This window comes from Nerophis ophidion, linkage group LG16 (genome assembly GCF_033978795.1).
Source record: "Nerophis ophidion isolate RoL-2023_Sa linkage group LG16, RoL_Noph_v1.0, whole genome shotgun sequence".
Taxonomy (NCBI): domain Eukaryota; kingdom Metazoa; phylum Chordata; class Actinopteri; order Syngnathiformes; family Syngnathidae; genus Nerophis; species Nerophis ophidion.
The window spans coordinates 12084508-12097403 of record NC_084626.1 but is presented as its reverse complement, the minus strand read 5'-3'; the positions used below and the strand labels follow the sequence as shown (position 1 = coordinate 12097403).

The following is a 12896-nucleotide window of genomic DNA, read 5'->3' as shown; positions in this document are numbered from 1 at the left end:
GTTGCACGTGCCCTAAACACCTCCCTAGGGAGGCGCTCGGGTGGCATCCTGACCAGATGCCCGAACCACCTCATCTGGCTCCTCTCGATGTGGAGGAGCAGCGGGTTTACTTTAAGTTCCTCCCGGATGACAGAGCTTCTCACCCTATCTCTAAGGGAGAACCCCGCCACCCTGCGGAGGAAACTCATTTCGGCTGCTTGTACCCGTGATCTTGTCCTTTCGGTCATGACCCAAAGCTTATGACCATAGGTGAGGATGGGAACGTAGATCGACCGGTAAATTGACAGCTTTGCCTTCCGGCTCAGCTCCTTCTTCACCACAATGGATCGATACAACATCCGCATTACTGGATCGGTTCGCAGCCGAGTGTGAAGCGACCGGAATGAGAATCAGCAACTCCAAGTCCGAGTCCATGGTTCTCGCCCGGAAAAGGGTGGAGTGCCATCTCCGGGTTAGGGAGGAGACCCTGCCCCAAGTGAAGGAGTTCAAATACCTAGGAGTCTTGTTCACGAGTGAGGGAAGAGATCGACAGGCGGATCAGTGTGGCGGCTTCAGAACAACCAGGCTCCCCCAAAACTCTTTTCCTCATCGAGAAGATTTTGTCCATTGAGTCGAAAGTCCATCTTATCAATTCCATGTTAGATGTTAAGATTTTGGAGGATAGCACTGAGAAACAGTCTCTTAAAGGTTTAGACAAGACAAGACATAGAGGCAAGCGGGCAGAAACAGAGAGGGAGGGGATGCCAAGAGAGAGAGGAAAGTGTCTCCTTTATCATGTTAACATTTAAACCTGCGAGGTAGCGCCAGCCATTCCGCCAATTTATCAACGTGTAGTTATCAATCGTTTTTTCGATCATTTTAATTTAATACAGTAAAATTAACGTATGGTGTTTTACTATAGGTACCTTTAATACTGTTTATCATACCGGGTATCTGCGACTTGTTCAGAGTGTACACTGCCTTCTGCCCGAATGCTGCTGGGATAGGCTCCAGCCCCCTGCTACCCTGACAGGGACAAGCGGTAGAAAAGGATGGATGGATGGAAACTTCAGTCTTGCTTTTAAATGTTAAAATTTTTGAGGACGCTATTACTTAACTGAAAAAGGAACGAATGTAGACTAACTGTGTGGTCCCTGTAGGAATTTATTGTGCACCGTCAGCTAGTGTGCTGTGTGCGTGCACGGCGGTATGTTGATACATCTTAGCATAGCAGCGGAGAAAACTTAACAAAAACCTGCAGAAAAGCCAAATTACTTGCATAAGATGGGTATGTACAAGTTAAACGATTTGTGGCTCCAAAAACGATCAATTTTGAATGGTTGAAGCCAGAGGATAGGTACTTATAAAGTGTTAAGGACCCAGATGTGGCGCCATAGAAAAGGAAAGTGTTTGTAAACATTGCAGTGAAAGTTAATTGGATGATAATGTAGAAATCAAAAATCTGTGTCAAAAGATATTGAAACGCCAAAAACATTTGCACAATGACAAACATCAACTTAACCCTCCCTAAGAAGGGTTATGTGGGCAAAGGGGCAGTAATTGCTAAAGATCATAATGAGATGTTTATTAGTGAAATCATACTATCATATACAGTAAGCACACGCTAAGTTCTCCATAGCAGGAGTGTACTCACAGCTGTAAAACTATAAAAGAACACCCTTTTCGTATTTTCTACAATTGATTTCAATATTTTCAGGTCAGCTTCTCATGCCTAATCTATTCTCCACGTTTATACAGCAACTGACATTAAAAGCTATGAAGACTGTTAAGTATTATCACTCAGTTGCTTTCCTCACTAGCGTGAGGAAAGCAAGAGAGAATTGCGAATGTCATTTTGTCATGCTTAAATACAAACTAATACTGGTTCATTAGTAAGTCTCAAAAACCGGTAAAAATGTGTTAATTCATATCAGTTTCAAAATGAGCTGCGCAAATTTGAATGTTATCCTCATTATTCACAACCAAATTCTGTTCGAAGCTTACAAGCCAAGATACAGAACGATCAATTTAATACATTGTTGAAGCCGGTGAATGGAAACATATTAAGCGTTTATGACTTGAATGTGGAGCCATTGAGTAGGGAGGCGTTTGTAAACACTGCGGTCAAAGTGAATGTAATGATTATTTAAAAGTAAAAAATCCGGGATAAGTCTGTGTCAAAAGCTGCTGAAACACCACAAATACTTGAACAAATATACAAAGATCAAGTTAACTCCCCCAAAGGAGTGTTATGTGGGTAAAGTGGCGGCAATTGCTGGAGGATATCAATACGAGATGTTAACTTGTGAAATCATACTATTACATTCAGTAAGCACTGTGGTAGTTGTCTGTTCACAGCAGTAAAACAAAAAAAAACATAATTCCCTTCAATTATTTTAGAGCAGTGAATGAATTTATATACTTACAATTCATACAATACATCCTTTGTCTTGGTACTTTTTTGTCTGTTTGGATATGAAATGGTCTTCAAATTATATTCGATATGGTCTTAAAAATAAGTTTTGAATTTCACTTGTTGAAACCTGCAGAGACCCTGTCATAGCTAGTTAAAACAAGCTCAGTATTTTACCAAGGAGCGTCACAGACAGCATACGCCAAATGTCCCATGTGCTTTTGCTTTAAATACAAACATACGAATGAAAAGCAAGATCCGCTTTACAAATTGAGCAAGTTATTCACATCTCGTATGTGTTTACTTTTCATTTGTGGTTTTCAGTGGATGCAGCTATTTTTCTCTTCCTGTTGCACAGTAGTCACCGGTCGCGCTGACACGCACACGTATTCGTTTCAGTCCGAAAAAACGCAAGCGATGACGTCACTGATATCATTTTTGCTGTATTGTCGCCTGTCTGCCAACCCAAAACTGTGAATGAAAACAAAACACTGGGATAGACTCGTAAAGCTGACCTGTGTGTGTGTACGTGCGTGTGCACGTGCACATTTGTGTGCAGGTCGCCAACCGCTGCGTTTTCAAGAAGACTTGATCTCCAGTGCGGTAGCCGAGCTGAACTTGGGTCTTTCTCTGATGACGCAAGAGGCTCGAGGAACAGAGGAGGAGGAATTTGCTCCAGATGTTCTCTATTACGTCTTCCTTTGTATTCAAAAGGTTTGTCATTCTTGTGATCAAGTGTGATTGTGTATTCCTGCTAGAGTTGCTTATCTTATGTTTATTTTTTTAGTATCTCTTTGAAAATGGACGCGTGGATGATATTTTCTGCGACGCTTACTACACTCGCTTCTGTGAGAGCTTACATAAAATCCTGACCGGATGGAAGCCCAGTGTGCATCATCTAGGTAAGAACGTCTACCTGTCCACTTTCTACAAACCCTGTTTCCATATGAGTTGGGAAATTGTGTTAGATATAAATATAAATGGAATACAATGATTTGCAAATCATTTTCAACCCATATTCAGTTGAATATGCTACAAAGACAACAAATTTGATGTTCAAACTGATTAACATTTTTTTTTTGCATATAATCATTAACTTTAGAATTTGATGCCAGCAACACATGACAAAGAAGTTGGGAAAGGTGGCAATAAATACTGATAAAGTTGAGGAATGCTCATCAAACACTTATTTGGAACATCCCACAGGTGTGCAGGCTAATTGGGATCAGGTGGTTGCCATGATTGGATATAAAAACAGCTTCCCAAAAAATGCTCAGCCTTTCACAAATAAGGATGGGGTGAGGTACACTCTTTTTCCACAACTGCGTGAGCAAATAGTCAAACAGTTTCAGAACAACGTTTCTCAAAGTGCAATTGCCAGAAATTTAGGGATTTCAACATGTACGGTCCATAACATCATCAAAAGGTTCAGGGAATCTGGAGAAATCACTCCACGTAAGCGGCATGGCCGGAAACCAACATTGAATGACCGTGACCTTGGATCCCTCAGACGGCACTGTATCAAAAACCGACATCAATCTCTAAAGGATATCACCACATGGGCTCAGGAACACTTTAGGAAACCACTGTCACTAAATACAGTTCGTCGCTACACCTGTAAGTGCAAGTTAAAGCTCTACTATGCAAAGCGAAAGCCATTTATCAACAACATCCAGAAACACCGCCGGCTTCTCTGGGCCCGAGATCATCTAAGATGGAGTGATGCAAAGTGGGAAAGTGTTCTGTAGTCTGACGAGTCCACGTTTCAAATTTTTGGGGGAAATATTCAACATCGTGGCATCCGGACCAAAGGGGAAGAGAACCATCCAGACTGTTATCGACGCAAAGTTCAAAAGCCAGCATCTGTGATGGTATGGGGGTGCATTAGTGGCCAAGGCATGGGTAACTTACACATCTGTGAAGGCACCATAAATGCCGAAAGGTACATACAGGTTTTGGAACAACAGATGGTGCCATCTAAGCACCGTCTTTTTTTATGTATGCCCCTGCTGATTTCAGCAAGACAATGCCAAGCCACATTCAGCACGTGTTACAAAAGCGTGGCTTCGTAAAAATAGATTGCGGGTACTTTCCTGGCCCGCCTGCAGTCCAGACCTGTCTCCCATCGAAAATGTGTGGCGCATTATGAAGCGTAAAATACGACAGCGGAGACCCCGGACTGTTGAACGACTGAAGCTCTACATAAAACAAGAATACCACTTTCAAACCTTAAATAATTAGTTTCCTCAGTTCCCAAACGTTTATTGAGTGTTGTTAAAAGAAAAGGTGATGTAACACAGTGATGAACATTCCCTTTCCCAATTACTTTGGCACATGTTGCAGCCATGAAATTCTAAGTTAATTATAATTTGCAAAAAAAAATAAAGTTTATGAGTTTGAACATCAAATATCTTGTCTTTGAAGTGCATTCAATTGAATATGTGGTGAAAAGGGTTTGCAAATCATTGTATTCCGTTTATATTTACATCTAACACAATTTTCCAACTCATATGGAAACGGGGTTTGTAGTCTGGACACCAGGAAGTGACGTCTTCTGTGTCATCAAGGTTACATCATTCCCAGTCATGTGACGGAGGAGATGCTGTGGGAGTGCAAACAACTTGGTGCACATTCACCTGGGACCTTGTTAACAACGCTAATGTACTTCAACACAAAGTAAGTTTCCTCCATGACAATTAACGTGGTGCATTTCTTCAAATAATAAATGCCATGCAGGGGCATTAGTGCTTGAATAAATGGAACGCCACATCTCCTTTTTTCTGTGAGGGTCTGTCATTGCCTTCACTAGTATGACCCTCATCTTTACCACAACACACATAGTGGACGTGACATCTGTAAAGCTGAGGTTCAAGGTGAAAGTTTAAAAAAACAAAAAGTGCTACAAAAGACATTGGAAAAAAAAAAGTGTACTGATTTGTGTACATTGAGTAGAGCACCGGGGGAGAGAATAAAAGTTGGCAACAAGGTAAATGAAAAGCTTGAGAGCAAGAGAAAGAGACCTGACAGAGAGAGTTACAGACCTGACAGAGAGAGAAATATGGAAAGAAAGCGAGACCTGAGATGGGAGAGAGAGAGAGAGAGAGAGAGAATGTCTAGTACACAAGTGAAACAAATACCTTTTAACTCTAAAAAAGATTTCATTGTAAATTTATTATTTTTCTAATGTCATAAATAGTGTAACGGTACGTGTATTTGTATTGAACCGTTTCGGTACGGGGGGTTTGGTTCGGAGGTTAACCGAACGACACAGACATATTAAGTAGCGCACCGCACGTTGTGTAAGCAATGCCCACCGAGGCACCATGAATTGATTTACGTGGACCCCGACTTAAACAAGTTGAAAAACTTATTCGGGTGTTACCATTTAGTGGTCAATTGTACGGAATATGTACTGTACTGTGCAATCTACTAATAAAAGTTTCAATCAATCAAAAAAAACAACAACACATAGCATGCTAGCAACGACTAGGCTATGATAGAATGACCACACCTCCTCTTTTCACGGGATATGTCCTCTTTGCGGAGCTGTCCAGGTGTAGTTTCTTAAATGCCTCGAATGTCCGGCATTTTAAGTTAGGGTTGCGTGTATTTTCAATGTACGTTCAGGGTTAAGAAGGGGTTAAAAACGAACAAAAAAAAGTGGTGCACGCAGCAACATTCGTGAGGGAGGGGCAGAGACAGAGAGAGCAAGAGAGTTATGATAAACGCCCATGCGTCGCCAGGCTCTGCTTTTTACCCATAGATTTATCAGATTAAATTTTTTATTATCTATAGCAGGGGTGTCAAAAGTGTGCTCCGCAGGCCATTTGCGGCCCACAGCTAATGTTTTAAAGGCCCACGGCACATTCTAAAAATACTATTAAAATAAACAAAAACATAAACAAAAGTGAAATAAAAAAGCTTAATGGCTAAATGTAATTCAGAAAAAGTTGCAACGTTGACTAACAAAACAAACTTGTTTTTTTTTCTTTCAGACTGTCATTGCTCAAAACATAATATTGAATCAAAATCAATGTTATTATGAATTGTTGACACAACAAATATTCCACTAAGAAAAATATTTTTGGTGGAAGATTTAGCAAATTTGTTAAATAAATAATCAAAAAATTTATATTTTGTTGTTTTCTTACTGTACCGAAAATGAACCGAACCGTGACCTCTGAACCGAGGTACGTACCGAACCAACATTTTTGTGTACCGTTACACTCCTACTCATAAATAATACACTTGTATAAATGACAGCCTACATTCTGAGCTGCCACCTTATCGTGGTTGAGGAGTTTGCGTGTCCCAATGATCCTAGGAGCTATGTTGTCCGGGTGCTTCTGTGCCCCCTGGTAGGTTCTCCCAAGACAAATAGGTCCTAGGTAAGGGATCAGACAGAGAGCAGCTCAAAGACCTTTATGAAAAGTACAAATCGGATGGCAAGCGCCTGGTGGCTGTTCTGACCCCTGGGCTCAGCCCAAAGAGGCAACGTGGGTCCCTCTTCCAATGGGCTCGCCACTCGTAGTAGGGACCATAGAGGTCGGGCGGCAGCCGAAGGCAGGGCACTTGGCGGTCTGATCCTCGGCTACATAAGTGAGCTCTTGGGACGTGGAACGTCACCTCGCTGGGAGGGAAGAAGCCTGAGCTGGTGCGCGAGGTGGAGAAGATCCGGCTGGATATAGTCATACTCGCTTCGACGCTTAGTAAGGGCTCTGGAACCAGTTCTCTCGAGAGGGGATGGACTTGCTTCCTCTCTGGCGTTGCAAGCAAAGAAAGGCGACGGGCTGGGGTGGAAATTCTTGTTTCCTCCTGGCTCAAAGCCTGCACGTTGGACTTTAACCCAGTGGACGAGAGGGTAGCTTCCCTCCGCCTTCGGGTGGGGGGACAGGTCCTGACTGTTGTTTGTGCTTATGCACCAAACAGTAGCTCAGAGTACCCACTCTTTTTGGATTCCCTTGAGGGAGTGCTGGAGAGTGCTCCCTCAGGTGATTCCCTTGTTCTACTGGGGGACTTCAACGCTCATGTTGGCAATGACAATAAAACCTGGAGAGGCGAGATTGGGAAGAATGACCGTCTGAATCTGAACCCAAGTAGTGTTTTGTTATTGGACTTTTGTGCTCGTCACGGATTGTCCATAACAAACACAATGTTCAAACAAAAGGGTGTCTGTCCATATGTGCACTTAGCACCAGGACACCCTTGGCCGCAGTTCCATGATTGACTTTGTAGTTGTGTCATCGGATTTGTGGCCTCATGTTTTGGATACTCGGGTGAAGAGAGGGGCAGAGCTTTCTACCGATCACCACCTGTTGGTGAGCTGGCTCCGATGGTGGGGGAGGATGCCGGACAGATCTGGCAGGCCCAAACGCATTGTGAGGGTCTGCTTGGAATGTCTTAACAGACTCCCGTCAGAGAGAGTTTCAATTCCCACTAGGGCTGGACGATACATACGATATATCGCAGGTTTGTCTCTGTGCGATATAGAAAATGACTATATCGTAATATTCGATTATATGTTCTCACACAGTTGCTTTAAGCTGCGTGCATTACATTACTGGCGTTTCTCACTCCTTGTCGTCTCTCCTTCTCACAGAGACGTAAAATAAGCCCGCCTTCTTACATACCTCACATACTGTCGCGCAAATGGAGGAAAGAACAATAAATGCCCAACATAAAGAGCAGGGGGTCCATCATCTGGCGGTGGTTTGGCTTCAAGTGGGAAGATATTCAGCAGACGACAGCAATATCCTGTTCAATGTATATACTATGATGATTAACCTGTATGATGACTGTATCATGCTGAAAGTTTATATTTGTACCATGAATTAACGTGGACCCCAACTTAAACAAGTTGAAAAACTAATCAGGGTGTTACCATTTAGTGGGCAATTCTACAGAATATGTACTGTACTGGCGACTTGTCCAGGGTGTAAGCCGCCTTCCGCCCGATTGTAGCTGAGATAGGCGCCAGCGCCCCCCGCAACCCCAAAAGGGAATAAGCGGTAGAAAAAAATGGATGGATGGGATGGATGTACTGTACTGTGCAATCTACCAATAAAAGTATCAATCAATCAATGCAGCAGAAGTGTCACTACAAAAAGGTAGCAAAACTATTATTTTTTTCTTTCATTTAAAAGGTCACCCGTGAGAGAATAAAGAGTATTTAATAAATACAGTTTTGGTCAATTGACTTAGTTGTGATTTCCCTCTGCATGAAAGTTTAAAATACGCATATATTAATGCAGTATGAAGAAGAATGTTTTAATATGGACACATAGAATCATCATACTGCTGTGATTATATGCATCAAGTGTTCATTCAAGGCCAAGGCAAAATATTGTAATACATATCGTATATCGCTATATGTCATAAAAATACAGCGATATTAATAAAAGCCAATATCGCCCAGCCTTAATTCCCACCTCCGGAAGAACTTTGAACATGTCACGAGAGAGGCACCGGGTATTGAGTCCGAATGGACCATGTTCCGTGCCTCTATTGTCAAAGCGGCTGATTGGAGCTGTGTCAGCAAGGTGGTTGGTGTCTGTCGTGGCGATAATCCTAGAACCCGTTGGTGGACACCAGCAGTGAGGGATGACGTCAAGCTGAAGAAAGAGTCTTATTGGGTCCTTTTGGCTCGTGGGACTCCAGAGGCAGCAGACAGGTACGGCAGGCCAAGCGAAGCACGGCTTCAGCGGTCGCGGAGGCGAAAAACTCGGACATGGGAGGAGTTTGAGGAAGTCATGGAAAACGACTTCCAGACGGCTTCGAAGCGATTGTGGACCACCATTCGCCGCCTCAGGGGAGAAAGCAGTGCACTGTCAACACCGTGTATGGTGAGGATGGTGTGCTGCTGACCTCCTTAATCCTACCAACACGTCTTCCTATGAAGAAGCAGTGCCTGGGGAATCTGTGGTGGGCTCTCCTATTTCTGGGGCTGAGGTTGCCAAAGTAGTTAAAAAGCTCCTTGTTGGCAAGGCCATGGTCGGTGGATGAGATCCGCCCGGTGTTCATTAAGGCTCTGGATGCTGTGGAGCTGTCTTGGTTGACAAAACTGCAACATCGTGTGGACATCGAGGGCAGTACCTTTGGGGTGGTGGTTCCTCTCTTTAAGAAGGGGAAGCGGAGGGTGTGTTCCCACTATCGTGGGATCACACTCCTCAGCCTTCCCGGTGATGTCTATTCAGGTGTACTGGAGAGGAGGCCACGCCGGATAGTCGAACCTCGGATCCAGGAGGAACAGTGTGGTGTTCGTCCTGGTCGTGGAACGGTAGACCAGCTTTGTATTCTCGGCAGGATCCTTGAGGGTGCATGTGAGTATGCCCAACCAGTCCACATGTGCTTTGTGGACTTAGAGAAGGCATTTGACCGTTTCCCTCGGGAAGTCCTGTGGTTAGTGCTCAGAAAGTATGGGGTATCGGACTGTCTGCTCCCTGTATGATCAGTGTCAGAGCTTGGTCCGCATGTAAGTCGGACCCGTTTCCAGTGAGGGTTGGACTCCGCCAGGGCTGCCCTTTGTCGCCGATTCTGTTCATAACTTTTATGGATTGCCCTGTGATGAGGTGGCGACTTGTCCAGGGTGTACCCTACCTTCTGCTCACCTGCAGCTGGGATAGGCTCTAGCCACCCCGCAACGGATCTTATGCGGATAAAAGAACAGTCAGGATCAACATTGCCCCAACTTTCACTCGCTGGCGTGAGCTCAACGACGAGAAATTTCAGACCGATACTGCCTTGGCTCTTTTCTTGCTGGACTAGTAAATGACTTTCAATGCTCAAAAGCAAATCCATCCATCCATCCATTTGCTGCCGCTTATTCCAAATGCTAATGCTAATGTTAGCCATCTGAAATTTGCCAGGCAGCTATAAATAGCTACTAGTGTGATAGTTTCACTAATACTTCCTTCAAAACAAATCTCCCGTCGGTCTTTCTTTTTTGCTTGGGACCTGGAACCACCTCCATACGTTCTTGGTAGTAGTATCGTGTTTGTAGCGCAATCCAAGATCATTTCTCGATAGTGTCTGCTATTTAACATCAGCATAGCTATTAGCGATGTATTATTTGTGCCAATATTACGGTGGACATCATGTCAGTAGGACACTATATGCGCTAGTCATCATGGGAAATGTGGTCTTCTTCTGGAAAAATACTACCGCTTTGGTCCACTTGTGCCACCAAAATCAACCCAAACTAAACGTTTTTAAGTGGGGCTTTAAACAGTCCTGTGATTCAAGATGATGTCCGATGCTTACAATTTTGTCTATACAGACAATTGTAAGCTTTTGACTATATATAATAACTATCTGCAGTCATTACATTTGTATTAAGTAACATTAAAAAAGGCATTAAAAAGAATGTAATTAGATCTGCTGATACATGTAGAAACCCTGTGATAGCCACAGATCTACATTGAAACATGAAGTAATAATATAAAGGGGACAATGTGGCGAGGCGTGGTGCCAGCAACTTGAGTGCTTCAGGTTCAATCCCTGTCTCTGGCCATCCAAGTCCCTGCTGTTGTGTCCTTGGGTAAGACACTTCATGCTTGCTCTCTCAGTGCCACTCACACTGGTGAATGAATGATAGGTGGTGGTCGTAAGTTGATAGAAAAGCGCTATATACCGGTAAATCTAATCAATCATCATCATTTACACAGGCGTTTGTGTTCTTTACAAAAGAAAGTGCCTGTACGCAGTTGTCTCCCGGGGAGCATTGTCTTATATTATATATAATATATATATATTACATATGTTATATTTTATATTGTTATATATAATGGTACATTTTTGGTCTACTTTTTAAATTGTTTTTCCCCCTCTTTTGTGCCCTTATGTGCATTATCCTTTCTATCCTTTGTAACTGAGCTACTGTGTGGAACAATTAGCCTTGTGGATCATTAAAGATTGTCTCAGTCTTTGGCATCGTCCTCCTGCGCACTCGTGTTTTCTTCTTTAGTGTGAGGGTCGAGGGGACTCGCGGTTGCTTCGTCTGTCTTTTTCTCGACCCGTTGCGCTTGTAATGCGAAAGCAAAACCAATTGAAGTATATTTGACAACATAAAAACGTGTGCGCCGTATATTCAATCAAAGACAAGAATAAAGACTCCTTACATAATTTGACTCAAAATGGCGGTCACAACAAACCCCCACCTTTGGGTAAAATCTCCTGATGGTCACTTAAAGTGGCCGCACCAAATTACTCACTCTTAACTGCATATATGAATGCAGAACAAGAACAACATTGTTATGTGCACAATAGAACAATGACAGTGAATAATGACAAAGTCAAGTAAACAGGTGTGGTGAATGATGTCCTTAAAGCAACCTCTACAGGCCTCTCTTTCACTTACGTATCGAGTAGGGTTGTATACCATTAGGATACCAATATTGATATTCCTTACCGATGCCGGTATTTATCAATTCTCTTATCGGAACTATATATAATTGGTGTAAGTAAAGATGTGAAAAAAATCATGATTAGCACAAGAGGTTGTATATCACAGCAGGCACATCTTTTATCAACACCTGCTTTTTAACACCTTGTGTGGTGTTGGGGTCTGTGGGACGCGTTTTGATTTTTTATTAAAAGAAAAATGATACAATTAATTAATTTTTCAAAGTGAGACTCGCTGACTTTGGCTCATTTTCTGTGAGGAACATATATCAGAATACATATTACATGACCTCACTCCACGCCCTACACATTTCTATTACATATAAGATATCCGGGTCCACTGGATCCCGGACTAATCGAAGTGTGGAAGTTGATGTTCTGTGTACCACACGTAACACACACACACACACGCACCCACAGCAGGCCTAGACAGGAGGAGGACAAAGTGTAGGTACACAGAACATCAGAAGGTCAAATGTGCGGGAAAATGAGATCAGACAGTGTTGACAAACAATGTTCCAACCTTGTGTGGTAACCGTCGGTGCAGAAACAAAAAAGAAGAATCCCTGTGGCAGAGAAATTTTCCGTGCAACATTCATATTATTGTTATTCAGCCAGCTTTTGCTGATCTGATCGACCCAATGCATTTTGTGGCTTTTAATGCCTTATAATAAAATGCAACGGGTCCATCAGACCCACAAACGCTGGATGAGTAACAACAATAGTAACATTACACAAGGGTTATTAAACAAATCAATTATGTTTGCAGTGCTAGGTGTAATATTATTTTGTAAAAACCACCTAGATCCATCACTGTTTTTCCATTTATTACAATAATACTCAGCTGGAAATATAATTTATGTATGGCATTCATGTGCAGAGCACAAACCTTTTACATGATGTATCATATCAAATATATCCTATCAATTAGCATGTTTAGGTGGGTGTGCATTTAAGCAAGGTGTGTTTTGATGCCACGCAAACGCGGCGCGATGGGGTGACGTCAGACAGTGTCTAGAGACAGACTGGACGCTATATTGCTTCAGAGCAATTTTCTGGATTGTTATATTACTTAAATGTTTCACTTTTTGAGTAGATTAATATT

At 42.6% G+C, this 12896-nt stretch overlaps 1 protein-coding gene across 3 annotated transcripts in view; it reads left to right on the top strand.

Annotated features, from left to right (window-relative positions):
* The window catches only part of LOC133534937 (transcriptional regulator QRICH1-like), a 34586-nt gene that overhangs the window by 17434 nt on the left and 4256 nt on the right, over nucleotides 1-12896 (top strand). For all 3 annotated transcript variants that reach the window (XM_061874260.1, XM_061874261.1, XM_061874262.1), the window contains exons 6-8: nucleotides 2952-3106; nucleotides 3180-3294; nucleotides 4960-5068. In XM_061874260.1, the coding sequence (XP_061730244.1) occupies nucleotides 2952-3106; nucleotides 3180-3294; nucleotides 4960-5068 (379 nt within the window). The remainder of the gene's footprint in view (nucleotides 1-2951; nucleotides 3107-3179; nucleotides 3295-4959; nucleotides 5069-12896) is intronic.